At 42.9% G+C, this 14353-nt stretch overlaps 1 protein-coding gene across 1 annotated transcript; it reads left to right on the forward strand.

Moving 5' to 3' along the window:
* The first annotated feature begins 1851 nt into the window (after positions 1–1851).
* Positions 1852–9201, forward strand: COPRS (coordinator of PRMT5, differentiation stimulator). Its single transcript, XM_015424704.1, has 5 exons — positions 1852–1902; positions 5297–5375; positions 6015–6074; positions 6152–6349; positions 8316–9201. The coding sequence occupies exons 1-5, from the start codon at positions 1852–1854 to the stop codon at positions 8486–8488; spliced, it is 561 nt and encodes a 186-aa protein (XP_015280190.1). The 3' UTR covers positions 8489–9201.
* Positions 9202–14353: the final 5152 nt, after the last annotated feature.

The following is a 14353-nucleotide window of genomic DNA, read 5'->3' on the forward strand; positions in this document are numbered from 1 at the left end:
AAATAAATACAAGCTCTAGAAGGAGGCGCTGGGCAGGCGCCATGGCCTTGGGCACTCAGCGTCAATTTGCTGTGGTGACCTCAGCAGGGTATAATGACACCGAGCTTACCATTTTCTCCAGGGGAACTGATCTCTGCCATCTGAAGAGCAGTTGTAATTCTGAGTGATCTCCAGCTCTCTCCTGGCAGGTTAGGCTGAAAGTCTGTGAGTGGTCTGAAATCACCCAATCAGCTTCCACAGGAAGAACGTGGGTCTGGAAGACCCTGCTCTGAAGCGCTAACTACTACCTCACACTGGCTGTCTTGGGGGGGGGGGCACCTCAGTAGAGTATAATGACACAGAGCCCACCATTTTCTCCAGGAGAACTGATCTTTGCCATCTGGAGAGCAGTTGTAATTGAGTCATCTCCAGCCCTCACCTGGAGATTGGCTACAATGGTCCCCCAGGAGAAAATGGCTGGTTTGGAGGGTGGAGTCTATGGCATTGTGCCTGTTTGATATCCCACCCCTCCTCAGACCCTACCCACTTCAGGCTACACCCCTAAAATCTCTTGGAATTCCCCAACCTGGAGGTGGCAACCCAATCTCCTTCCCAACCAACCACCAACCTACCATTATCTGCCCTTCTGACTTCCCCCCCCAGCCTCTGCCTAGGAAAACTAATCTTTCTCTGCAGGACCCAAGCAGGAGGGAAGCAACCTCAGCAGGGTATCACTATACAGAGTCCACCCTGCAGAGCACATACATATGAGATTCAGCATCTAGGAGCTTTGCAATCTTTTCTGGTACTTGCCGTACCAATGGAGGCACATCCAGTGCAAATGTTGTGATATAGCTGGCACCAATGTTCCCTCTAAGTGGTAGAGTCTTGTGAGCAGAAATTCTACTTTGTGAGCTACTGGCATTAAAGTTGTGAGCGAGCGATTTGGCTACTGCATAAATTAGTTTGCTCTGGAGCCATTCTTCCTGAGCTAAGACAAAAATGTGTGAGTTGGAGGCTAAAAAATTGTGAGCTAGCTCACACTAACTCAGCTTAGATGGAACACTGGTTGGCACACAGCATTGCCTACACTATAGCTTGCCTTGCTGCAACTTGTCCCTGAGACATCCCTTCCTTTTCAGGATATAATGTTGCATCAGGAATAGACTGAAGTCATAAAGAATTATGAGTTTGAAGAGACCTTGGACATCACCTACTCCGGCCCCCTACAGAGTCCAATGGCTGGAATCATATGCACCCTGCGGGGTTAGTACCACTGAACTCAACGGGAATAAAGGCTGCTCTAACACATTCAACTGTGAGGGATGGTAGAGCAGAGGGACTTGCCGAAGGAAGCAATTACACTTTTCAGAATTTCTCTATCTTAATCATCCCCTGCAAATGGTAAACAAGCACAGCATGCTAAAAGCTCAACGGCATTTTTTCCCTCCCGTCTGTGCGTGCTTAACAAGCAGGAACTTTGAGATGGGAAAGCATATATATTTTTTAATGTGGCCTTTCCACCTGCAGTCTGTCTGTCTGAAGTGTGGTGCAGCTAATTTTACCACCTCAGAATGCCATCGCCTTTTTGCATTGCGCATGTGGGCAATGCCTCACTTCCAAACAAGTATATAAATCACCCGTCTCTCCCATAACAAGGGGCAGCCCACGGGCTAACCAACAGCGCGTCCCCTTGCAGAGAAGCTGCACGAGTCCTCAGACAAATGCCGCGTTCTTCCTCCCCAGGCGCTGATTGGCTGGCTCCGGCACAGCGGCTCGTCGGCTGAGCACGTGACGCGTGTGGTAGCCTGGCCGGCGGCGCTGTAGCCGAGGTCTGAAGAGGGGGCTAAGGGGAGTCTCTGCTGTCCGGGCATGGAGGCGACCGGACAGCAGGATCCCCCAGGGGATATCCCAGGCCAGAGGGTGAGGAAAGAGGCAGCGGGTGGAGGGATCCCGTAGAGTGTGTGGGTGTGTGGGGCTCGGAACAGCCTGTGGTTTGAGGCAAAACGAAATGGGAGTGAGTGCAGTGCGGCGGTGTAAATACTTAAACAATCTTTATTCCAGCGCTCACTTCGTCACGTCAGGTGCTTTGTGTGCTTGAGTATCTCAGGTGTGAAGCAGCTGCCACCCTGAGTAGGTTTACTTGGAAGTAAGGACATCTTTTTTTTTTTTAAAGAACACGTACAGCAAGTTTGTTTTCAAATCGTTCCTCGCTTCGTCTTGAGCTCGGAGGGCTCTCATTCCCACGGGTTCCTAAGGTCCTTGTCTGCTTCAGCGTTGAGTGGCACGGGGTAGAATTTGAATGGCTGGTGTCTCGGTTGACCCCCCCCCCCCCCCCCCGGGGGGGCCCCCCCCGCAGGGATATGGTGAATTTTAAGGTGTTTTCGTAAAGATGAATGCAAACAAAGGCTAATGAGGCTACCGTACGATTCTGGAATACACATTCTCCCTCCCCGCGCGATGAAACATGTTGGTAAAAAAATAAAATCAAATTCAGTGTAGCCTCAAACGTGCGTCTGGAATAGCTCTGTTATGGGGTTGGTGCTTGCCTGTGGGCTAGATTAAATCTGTGTCCTCCAGATCTAGCAGTGAGCAATTGGAAGAAACTTGCATTATTATATGGAGCCTGCAGTCAAGTAATACTGCAGTATTGGAAGTAAATCTGTTGAAACTCGGTGGGACTTGCTTCTTAGAAAACATGCATAGGATTATGATTTAAATCTTTGCCCTTTTTTCTGAAAAGAGGAAAGAATGATACGGAAAACAAACATAATATTCCTGAAACAATGGGCAATTCCAGTAGGTAGCTGTATTGCTTCCCAGGCTGATTCATGATACAGAAAGCAGCTGAAAACATACTCTTAATTGCTTAAGGCAGAGGTCTGATGAGGACCCCTAGAAAATCTCTTATAGGGACCTGGTGCATTGCAGAGGAGTCTGAAGTATGTTGTAGGATGTGTACTGTGCATGTGCAGGGCACCTACTCCTTGAGCCTCATACACATAAACTGAAAGTGCACTCCAGAATACACCTGACACTATTGCTGTGCACATTGCACCACAATACTGGTAGAGACAAAGGTGGTTGTAAAAATATGTTATTTTGCCATCAGTTTGAAGCCCTTGATTTAACTTACAAGGAACCCCAGTATGAAAATCACTGCTGGAAAGCTTTGTAGAAGAATAGTTCTTAAAGAGTAAACCACATGTTTCTAAGAGGTCTCAATCCATGATTTCACATAAAGGGAAGGTTGATACTGAAACTACTCTTGAGGTTTTTAAAAATCTAACTCCAGGTGTTTTATTAAGCTGTCTTTCAGTAACTTTTTCTGTGGAACAATATTAGATACATTAATACAGGAGTTAGAGTAAACCAATAACAGTTTTGAACAGCAGTGGCAAAGTTGCAACATTCAGCAATCAACAACTATTCTGTATAGGATGGTTTTCAAAAGCCCCCAACCGCCAGCTCTTATCTTAACCACAGTGACCATAGAAGACCATAGAACACTTTTATATTCCTGACTGCCTTTTGCAGATTTTAAGAACAGTTCCCCCTTTATATTTTGCATGCCATTTTCAAATGCCTTCTTCCTAGATGACGTTTTCAAAACCTGTCTTTCTGTTTTATTTATTTTGAGCTGAATTGCATGAATCCATGTCTGATTTACTGTGATCTAATCAGCAAAATATTACATCACTTGATCACTTTTAAAATCTCAGTTTCTGGAGTTGCTTTATAGTTCCTAAACAAGCTGGACTTGCATGAAGTTCTTCTAAAATACCAAATGAAAATCACTAGCTCTTCTATAGTCTATATGTTATTGTACTACTGGCAGTGAAGCATCTGAATCAGATTAGCTTAAATTTATTCTATGGAACATTTGTGCTGTATAGTCTGTGGAATGAACGTGACAGAATGTGTGCATTTCCACTCAGAAAAAGAAGGGAAAGCTGTCTTTGGGATCAAATATCACACAATCCCTGTGGACAGGAATGGCTTTGAAAGGCTGCCTGGGAAGAAATCACATAAGAAGTTCCCTTATGGATCAGACCAGTAGTGTGTCTGGTTCAGAATCCTTATCCTTGTGATGACCAACTGGTTGCCCTGGAGGGTCAACAAATAAGGTATGAAGGTTAAAACCTTCCCCTGATGTTGTGCTGGTATACACAGCTTGGCTGCCTCTGTATATAGAGGTTCCCCTTGTAGTCACAGAAAGTAGGAAAACTAGGGCCTGGTAGCCCGGAAGCAAAGTGTGTGAAAGAAGTGTTTAAAGAAGGTAATCAGTTGAACAGTCAAGTCTGAACAACATGGCTGGAGTGTTTTTGGTATAGTTTGGTGTAATGGTTAAGAGCGGTGGACTCTAATTTGGAGAACCGGGTTTGATTCCCCACTCCTCCCCTTGCAGCTGCTGGATGACCTTGGAGAAGCCATAGTTCTGTCAGAGCTGTTCTTGAAAGAGCTCTCTCAGCCCCACCTACCTCATAGGATGTCTGTTGTGGGGAGGGGAAGGCAATTGTAAGCCGCTCTGAGACTCCGAGTGAAGGGTGGGGTATAAATCCAACTCTTCTTGTTTTGGATAAACCTGGGAAATCGTTGCTTTAGAGGTAAAGGCCTTTGGCATACTTCTAGTTTCTGAGCTTGAGGAAGCAAATATTCAATGCCCTTCTACTCCTGGCAATGAAAAGGTTCTCCTTTAAGGCAGGTCTTGAGAGTAGTAGGAGGTGAGTGACTGCATTTCCAAGCCCATGTTGGAAATCCTCTTCAGTCAGCAGTTTACTGAGTAGCTTATTAGGTCATGGTCATGACATTAACACAAAAATAAGCGAAAATTGGTCACATAACTCAATAGCATAAAAAGAGTGATATGATAACTAAAACCTCCGAAACATTGGAACTCCCTCCTCAGGGAGATTCGTTCCTGCCTTCCTCTGTTGTCGTCTTCCACCAGCAGGCAAAAGACTCTTTTTGTTTTGTTTTATGTTCCCCCAATAACTGTTACTGGCCCTCCTCCTTGGTTTTGGTGTTGTCTGTGTTTATATATTTCTATTGAATTGTTTTATGTATACTTTATATTTTAAATATTGTTTTGATGCTCACTGTCTTGGGGATCTTATTTGGGTGGAAAGGTGGTATGAATGTGGTTTTTTAAAAAATAATAATACAATTTACAATCCACAGCATAAACCTTCACTTCCTGTACTTTGCTTGTACTGTATGTTTAGGTTTTCTGAAGGTACAGTGTTAGAAATCAAGGTTCAGTCCCATATAATTCCTGTGAGGAGATATTACTTAAACAAGCATTTTTGCCCTGCAGACAGAAGTTGACGCATCTGCTGCCACTGGACAGGGGGAAGTGGTGAAGAGGGTGACTTTCAATTGGAAACCTAGAAAAGGTATTTTATGATGAGTTGGCAATTTTTGCGATAGAAAAGAGTACATAACCATGGCAGAAGGATCCATAGCTCAGTAGATGAACAGATACTTTGTATATGTCTTGGATAAAATCCACCTATTGGGAAGCTGGGCTGAAAGATTTTTACAGTTCCTTCTATTGTAATGTAAAAGTGAGAATTGTGATACAGTAGCCAAAATAAATGCTATTCTAAAGAGAGAGAGATGGCGTTTAATATATGACTGGTAACAATAATGCTCTTTTTAATAGTGTGTCATATCCCAAAAAAAATCAATTTTGGATTAAGTAGACATAAGGCCATATTTTCTTTAGAATTCTTGTAAATATAGACCACATAAATGGAGCAAGGAGGAGAGGGAAATAGATAATAATTTTTTTAAAAAACCCTACCCGTGGAGGGAAAGAATAGTGCATTGTAGAAGGTGCAGTATAGTAGTTTAATTATGTAATCAAGAATACAGGCAAGTAAAAATTTGGGTTATTTAAACAGATCTTACAGCGATGGATTTAGAAAACATACTAAGGAGATTAGAAGACTTGTAAATATTAATCCTTGAGAAAAGGAAGCTATCAGGTCTGGGTTTTTAATCTGTAAATATTTCTTATGGTTGTATCAAAGAAGATGGAGAGCGATTGTTTTCTGCAGCTCATCTGGAGACACGAGGAAGTATCTTAACTGGTAAGTTCCTTTAGTCCGTTAAACTACTCTCTTTCTGTATTGTTCACTTTAATTTGCTAGTGGTTTTTTCTTTATAGACGTAGAAGACAGTTTGGCAGAGGAAGACGAAATCATTCTTGAGGACATCAAAGATCTGGATGATGAAGAATTGGAGAATGAAGCCTACAATGTCCCCACAGATACAGCTTTTCCTGAGAAGAACCCGACATCCCATTATGAGGCAGAAGACTGGGATAAAGAACTGGCAGAGATAGAATACAATAACAGTCCTTATGGTAGGTCTGTGGGGGCCGCCATATGCTTTCTTCGAGCAAGTGCTGGGTTCGGTGTTAGGGGAGAGCAGCATTATGGGAAGATATTTATGGAATGTGCTTTTGAAGCTGACTGTGAGCCTTTTCTGAACTCAGCTGAGAGAAACAGTAGATTTTTAAAAGCAAGAAGTGAAAGGGACAAAGAGTCCCAGGGGATTATTACAGTGTTGAATTGGTAGGAAGGTTAGATAGATAAAGGCGGCAGATTTGCACGTTTATTTACTTCATTTATACCCCGCTTTTCTCCCTGATAGGGACTCTTGAGTGGCTTACATCATTCTCTCCTCCTAAATTTTATTCTCAGCTCCATCTTGACCACTGGAAGATGTAATAGACGCTGTCTGGTTTAATTCCACATTGTGGCACTGTCAGGGCAAGCCTGTGCGGTAGTTTTCTTTGTTCTTTCAGAGCTTTGGTGTTAAGCCCTGAAGAGCAAAGAAGCATCTGTTGATACAGCATTTTCCTGACCTGAAACAGGCCTTGGGAGCTGTTCTTTGCTCCATTGGGAGAACTATTGTGTACTGATGGGCTAAACTTGTTTTGATGGGATGCATGCAGGTTTTCCCAACGGGGTCGATAGCTCCCTCCCCAGGGCTGTTTCAGACCTGGAAAACGGCAGGCTTAAGACCTCTCTCCATGAGAATCTTAAGTTTCAAAAAGGAACTCCAGCATGTGACTAGACCCTGGACAGGCCCAAGAACAGTGTAACATTTAGGTAGGCCCTCAGTGTACACACAGTACAGGAGTGAGATGTGTGTTCAGTCTCACCGAAACCTTTTCATAACTTTATAGGTGCTTTCCTGAGGCCTGGAACCACATGGATATAAACAGTACGATTATGAGGAAGATGGCAGATTTGTGTGCAAGAGACGATAATGCCAAATAACAAAAAAACAGGGAAAGCTGAAGGCTGTAAATGGGTACAGGAAAACTCTGGAGAAGGGAGAGAATGGAGATGGTTCGGGGATGCCAAGGGGAGGTAGTGTGGGGAGGGGGGCTGGACAGAGGTGAGATTCCTTCCTTGTGGATCCCCTATTTGTAAAACCTATAATATCCAGCTACCTATAACTGGTAATTTTCCTGTTCCTTCATGCTAAGTAAAAATGGTCTTCAGACAGTTCTCTGCTGTTGAGTGGATACAACAACCCTTGTAGCATATTGATGATAGCCAACCCCCAGACTAAGAATGATTTGTCCTAAGGGCTTTATGCGGAGATTGAAAAGCATGGGGAACAGGATTGCACCCTGTGGCATAATATGCCCATGTGAAATTTTATATACGTGTCTGAAGTCTTGGTGCACAGTTGTTTTCCATTAGTGTGTAAGAGAAAATGATTTAAAGCACATCTAGTGGACTTGAGCTTAACCTTAGAAATCAATATTTTTCACCCCATTTGTGCTTTTCAGCCCTAGCATTGCCCTGTCTGTCCTTTGACTTCTTTCTGCATCTTTTCCCTTTGCTTTAAAAAGCTGCTGGCTATTTGGAATGAATTGGGAAATGTAAGAAGTCAGCTCTGTGTGCAGTCTACATAGTGCCACTTTGTTTAGCACTGTGATGGCTACAGATTGTGCTTTCCTGGGTTCCTTTCTAGGCCTTTGAGGCACACGCTCTTAGTAGCTTTGTTGTCTTAGGAGGCTTAATACAGGGTTTGATTTCTTCTTCTAAAGCCATTTGACATTCCTGGATGAGTTGCGATTAATTACAAAATAAGCACTTGCACTGATGAATGCTTTCCTATTTATAATAATAAGCTTCTAATCTGCTTGGGCACAAGGAAGAAAAATGTTTGCATGATCTTAAACTTAGAAGGTAAATTTTAGCTCAGTGGGGCTTTCTCTGTACAACGTGTTTAGGATTACTGCTTAAATCCAATGAAACCAAAACATTTTTTTTTAAAGTACTAAGATGACTTCTAAATTATATCTTTAGATTCTGAGGATTTGATCTTCCATGGTAAAATGCAAGACTGGGATCCAGTGGCATTATGTTCTATTAAAGAAGAGCCTCTGTATGACCCAAGCGCCTGCCATGTGGCACCAATGACTCTGAGGCACCGAAAGACCACACCAGTGGATGGCCAGTTTGAGGATGCTGTTGACTGAAGTACTGTGAACATTGCAGTGGAGATTTATTTCTCATGGCACTGACCTGAGAACAATGGGTCAGACCCCACAGTTTGTCAGTGGAAATTGCTGATGGCTGCAGGTCTTCCAGGCTCTTCCCTAGCAGCCATTTCTGACCTTGGGAAAGTTTATTCCTGGGGTTTCAGGACTCTTAATGAATAATAGGCTATTACAGAAATGGCTGCTGGTGGGAGTGAGAAGGCCAGGAATGTTGTGCTGGATCCCGTAAGCACCTTTTATGCTCCATGCTGGGGCTCTCATGTATTATTTTAAAACAACTGCATATCACACTGTTGGAAAGCAGAGAAAGAGGACAGGTGTTGGATCCATGGCAAAAAGTAGCCCTGTTTGATTTAAAGAAAACTGTTCTGGAAATGATTTGGGTTTTATTTCAGTGTTATCAGTGTAATCACTGAGGTCTGCCTGCTATACTGTGCCATCCTCAGCAGAGTTAAACCCTTCTAAGCCCATGCATTTCAGTGCACTTAGAAATACGTCACTCTGCTTAGGATGGCACTGTTACTCTTACTTGTCGTCTTCATACTTTTAATTCTTTTCTTTGACATGGCTGCACTGATCTAATTGTAAATATTTATGTCCATGTTATAAATTCTGTGCTATATAGCTTGTTATATATTTATTTGAAATTGAAGACCCAGCGGCATGCTGGAATGGTGTTTTGTGGCACCTGATGCCCTGAAGAATACATGCTGTTTGCTTTATATATGTTGTATATATATATATATATTATTTAACATGCTTGCCATTATAAATTTGAGAAGTGGCTAACTCAGCATATTGCCGAGCACCTTGTGTCATCCTTGCACTGATTCATACAGACTTAATGGAGGCCTTGACATTGATGGTCAGGTGATTAGTTTTGTAACTATCATCCCCGTATCTCTAACAAATGATAATTCCAGGCTGTCATCAGGAATTTGTCTGGGAAATTGCAGTGGAATAGTGAATGGGATCTGTCTGAACAAGAAAATGTCGCGATCCTGTAAAACAGATACCGGTGCTAAAGGAATGCCAGATTCCTCTGGAAACATTTAATACAGTATTCTGCCTTCCTGTGTCCACCCCCCCCCAAGCTTCTACCCGCTGTTCTCAATCCTTTATTGCATAAGAAATGCTCTCCAATTATAAGGTAGACAGGAGGAGACTAGTAGCCATTTTGGTGACTTCATTTAACATTTTTGTGTGGGACCATTCCAGAGTTTCTGAAAGTTTTTTCAGCACACCTAGTCCTTGAAAGACATGTGGTTCTTGAGATGAACCCGTGCTGTTCCCCTGTGGAGTCAGTGGTGATCCACAAAATCCCGTGCAACAAGGTACTCTTTTCCTCATATCACTTTCCTGTATATCTGTCTCTCTTTTTAAATTTATTTTTAATTAATTTATTTATTTATTCACAGCTGACTTACAGCAACCCATCACAAGGTTTTCAGTGTAAGAGATATTTGGAGGTGGTTTGCCATTGCCTGCCTTTGCATTGTGACCCTGGACTTTGGTGGTCTCCCATCCAAATACTAATCAGGGCCAATGTTCCCTCTAAGCTGTGGAGTCTTGTGAGCAAAAATTCTACTTTGTGAGCTACTGGCATTAAAGTTGTGAGCGAGTGATTCGGCTACTGCATAAATTAGTTTGCTCTGGAGCCATCCTTCCTGAGCTAAGACAAAAATGTGTGAGCTGGAGGCTAAAAAATTGTGAGCTAGCTCACACTAACTCAGCTTACGGGGAACACTGATCAGGGCCAACCCTGCTTAGCTTCCAAGATCAAATGAAATCAGGCTAGCTTGGGCGATAGACTAGATCACCAGATGCTTCCATTTGCATCTGCATTGAGTTTCTGCTTAATTCTCAGCAACTCAAGAAATTCAGCACTGACCAGCTTACAATATTATTTAACATGCCTGTCAATTGTATGTATGAGTGTGTAGACTGACCCTCTCTTCATGGATTGTTATTGTGACCTTTGGTTTTTCTGGCTTACATAGTAAAGCCTGTAGAGGGCAGCACTAATCCAGCCCATAGGTTATTTGCTGTTTCTCAGACCTGCCTTTTTAGGTAGGTGGTTGGTACAGCAGCAAAGCAGTTTAGCCAGAAAAAAACCTTCAGTGCTGAAGAAGGTGAAATTATGGGCCACTGAGGTATTTAAAATGCTGCAAGTTTTTGAAACTTGTCTCCTGTGAAGTTAATTAGGTTTTTTTTAAAAAATCTCAATTTTGTCAAAGGTAATTGGTACCTGGTATTACCTTTAATAACAGCGTTCTGTGCGCCTTGGTGTTTAGTCATGCCGGCCACATGACCACGGAAACGTCTTCGGACAGCGCTGGCTCTTCGGCTTTGAAACGGAGATGAGCACCGCAACCCTAGAGTCGGATTCGACTGGCTTTCGAGCAAGGGAACCTTTACCTTTACCTTTATTACATTTAATGTTTTAAAATATACTGTATGTATTGTCTTCCCTAGCTCGACGAAAGCTATAGCATATAGATCCTCTTCCTTCTCTTCACCTTCCCCCTCACCCCTAGTATAAACCTAAGTCATAGGGAAGGAGGTGGTTGACCTGATCCTTTATACTTATCACACCATGAGTCATTCCTGTCCCACTCTTTAAACAGCTGAACCTGTTGCTGTCAAGGCAAATTTGATAAATATATTCTATTTTCAGGTTAAAGGCCCTGGTAGCAACCAAGGACATGTCACACTGTGATCCCGAGGTGTGTTTATTCAGAAACAAGTGTCACCGAATTCTTTGGGAATTTCTTCCTCTTATGTGTGTTTAGGGTTGCAGCTTAGCTCACAGTTTGTTCCTTTCTCTTCCAGGAAGAACTTTGGGAACTGTAGTTCTGTGCCGGGGCTGAGAGTGGAGGGGCTGAGAGTTGCTGAATGGACATCTCAGAACCCATAAAAACCCACCTACCTTTCCTGTGTGTGTGTTTGTTAAAATTAATACCTGCCACATGGCCTTTTAGCATCTCTCATGGTACCTTACAGCCCATAAAACTACAGTTGCCTTGGAAGTTTTTTACTGAAGAATCAGGATATTAGTATTTTAAAATAAATAAAACCAAATGGACAAATATGGAAACAACTGCTTAATAAAATAAGTGAAAGGCATTATCCTAAAAAAAACAACAACCCACAGTGACCATAAATTTTGCAAATAAAATAATAGTGAAACCTGGATAAAGTGTTAATCTTAGCTTGGTTATTGAAATCACATGGTCTTCCCCAATTTCCTGATGGTTAGACATAAGGGGGCCTGTTGAAATTCAAGAGGGAGTGAATTCCCTAGGGCATCACCACTGAAAAGGTGCCTGGTCCTTGTGCCAGCCCACTTAACCTCAAACTTCACAGGCATTCAGATCAGGGCCCATGTGGTGACCTTAGCACACAACTGTTCCATGAGATACCCTGGGCCTGGACCACTTAAGGCTTTAACTGTTAAATTCAGCACTTTAAATTGCACCTGGAAATTGTCTGGGAGCCAGTACAGTTCCTTCAGCCCAAGGGCAATATATTCCCTGCAACCTACTGCCATTATCAAATGGCCCTCTATTTTGTCAACCAATTAAGTTTCTGGAAGCCTCATGTAGAGCCCATCACAGTTGCCCAACCTGGAGGTTTACCAAGGCTTGTATGACAGTGGCCCCGGGTCACCATTCTCCAGAAGCAGCTGTAGCTAATGTGTTAACTGAAATGGGTAAAAGGCACTTTGGGCTCCAGATGTTATGTTTGGACTTTAGGACCAGAGCTGGGTCTAGGTTCCCTGCAAGCTGGGAAACTGATTCTTTAGGGGGGCATTTTCCCTTCTTTAGCTCAGAAACTTGCTTTGAAGATTGTTTAGCAGTGTATTTCCCACATTAGTAGAGACATAAATTTCCACTTTTGCTTCTAGTGTGTTAGTAACCAGCCTAATGAAAAGTTCTGCAAAACCCTAACACTTGCATGCTGTTCTACTTACAGAATATTGTTACTAGATTTTGTGGTCTTTTGGAAGGCATATGATTTGTTTTTTCAATTGAAAATGCAGGCATAATTGTGGTTTGCCATTTACCTTCTTGGGGGGAAATTTTTTTGGGGGGTGGTTTGTTATCATCAGTTGCCTGGCGAGCTGTTACATCATTATCCTACTTTGCTTGCCTCTCAGTTTCTGTCTGTGCCGCCAGCTGTTTCTTTTTTTTAAGAGCATGCAAAAAATTTCACAGACGGGGAGGAGAATGCTGAGGGCAGCAGCTCTTCCAAGACATCTGCTGTTCTTGGGTTTCCATTCTAAATCCCTGCATCTCAGAGGCCACTTGATAGAGCAGGCTGATAAGTTCTGTAGGTGAACCTTGCATTTTGTCAGGGTCTTACACTGTAGGAATCTCTGGAGCACAAAGGCTGAGACCTGGTGAGCTACCTGCAGTTGTGGGTGCCCAGGCTTAGCAATGCTCTTATGTGCAAAAGCTTGTATGGGCATGCAGCCTCTCTTGTTTGTGCATTTGGCAGATGGTATGAAACTTCTGGCTTGGCCCCACCTGGCATTTATTTTAAATATTTATATCCTGTGCATTGAATAAAATATTTCTGACACATCTTAAAACATTCCTGAAAAACAGCATCAATAAATGAAAAGTACCAATAAAACTAGCTTTCTATTATAAAAACAGCAAAAGAATAAATGCAGCGATAAAGAAAACGTAAGTGGTATCATAGTCGAAAGCCATTTGTATCTATGTAAATTGAACAGCCACTTAAGCCCTAAATAAAAACAGAGATCAAACAACACTTCAGTCAGAGAGGGGGAAGGGTTTGGAAAAATAAAAATGGTTTGGCCTGATATCTAAAGCTTTGGTATCAGGCAAACCTCTGTTCTAGAACATTGCGGCCACAGTTGAAAAGTCCCTGTTCCTCGTGCTTGCCTTGGATAGATTTTAATCACTGGCAAGGTTTGCATGTGGGGAAATGGTCCTTTGAACACTAAGCACTTGTTCTAGTGCCCTTCCTAGTTCAGTAAAGTGCCATTCAAGCCCCAGCTTCCTGCATCTGCCCGCTCTCCAGTCTCAAGGGCCTCATGCAGACCTCGACGCCATTTGTCTTGGTGGCACAGCAGTGCAGACTTTTGAAGACATACATGTTGGCACCAGTGCAGATGAGATGTTTACATGCAGATGCATCTAATGGTGATGGTAGTATAGTATGTGTGTGTGCTTAACCCTTTCTCTGTTGGCTGTGTTTTAAATCACACCACAGCTGCTTCCAATGTATACAAATTCTTGTGTACGTCCATACACACACACACACACAACCAATAGGTGGAGAGCTGCTTTGGAAAGTGACTTTGAGCAGAAATATGGCCAGGAGGGAAAGGGTTAAAATTGCAGCCACTGGAGGTTACTTTTCACTAAATAAAATCGAACTGCTTAGGCTTCACTGTGTGCATTTGAAAAATCAGTCAAGGAACCTGACAGCCATTGTGTCCTGGCATACGTCCACGGCTCATGTGTCATGCAATTAGGATGAAAAAGGAGAGTCTGAGGGCCTGCTAGAAATATCCTACTAAGCGTACGTGGGAGTGCACAGCAGCTTCTTGTAGTAATCATTAAAGCTTCCATTTAGCATCCTTGTGCAACTGGTGACATGATTTTGCAAACCAGCCCATGCTGTTGCTTATAATTTGCTCTGTTGCTGGGATCTTGCTGCTTGAGGTTTCAGTATCATGAACATCTCTTCAGTAACACCCAGGAGTGAATTTAAGTTTATTCTTATTGATCAATGTTGATCTCCCCCCCCCCCCCCCAATGCAGGAGACAGGGTTGTTTCAGTGTTATTAGTCTTTTTCTGTAGCCTATG

The sequence above is a fragment of the Gekko japonicus genome, unplaced genomic scaffold, assembly GCF_001447785.1.
Source record: "Gekko japonicus isolate JY-2015 unplaced genomic scaffold, Gekko_japonicus_V1.1 scaffold668, whole genome shotgun sequence".
Lineage (NCBI taxonomy): Eukaryota > Metazoa > Chordata > Lepidosauria > Squamata > Gekkonidae > Gekko > Gekko japonicus.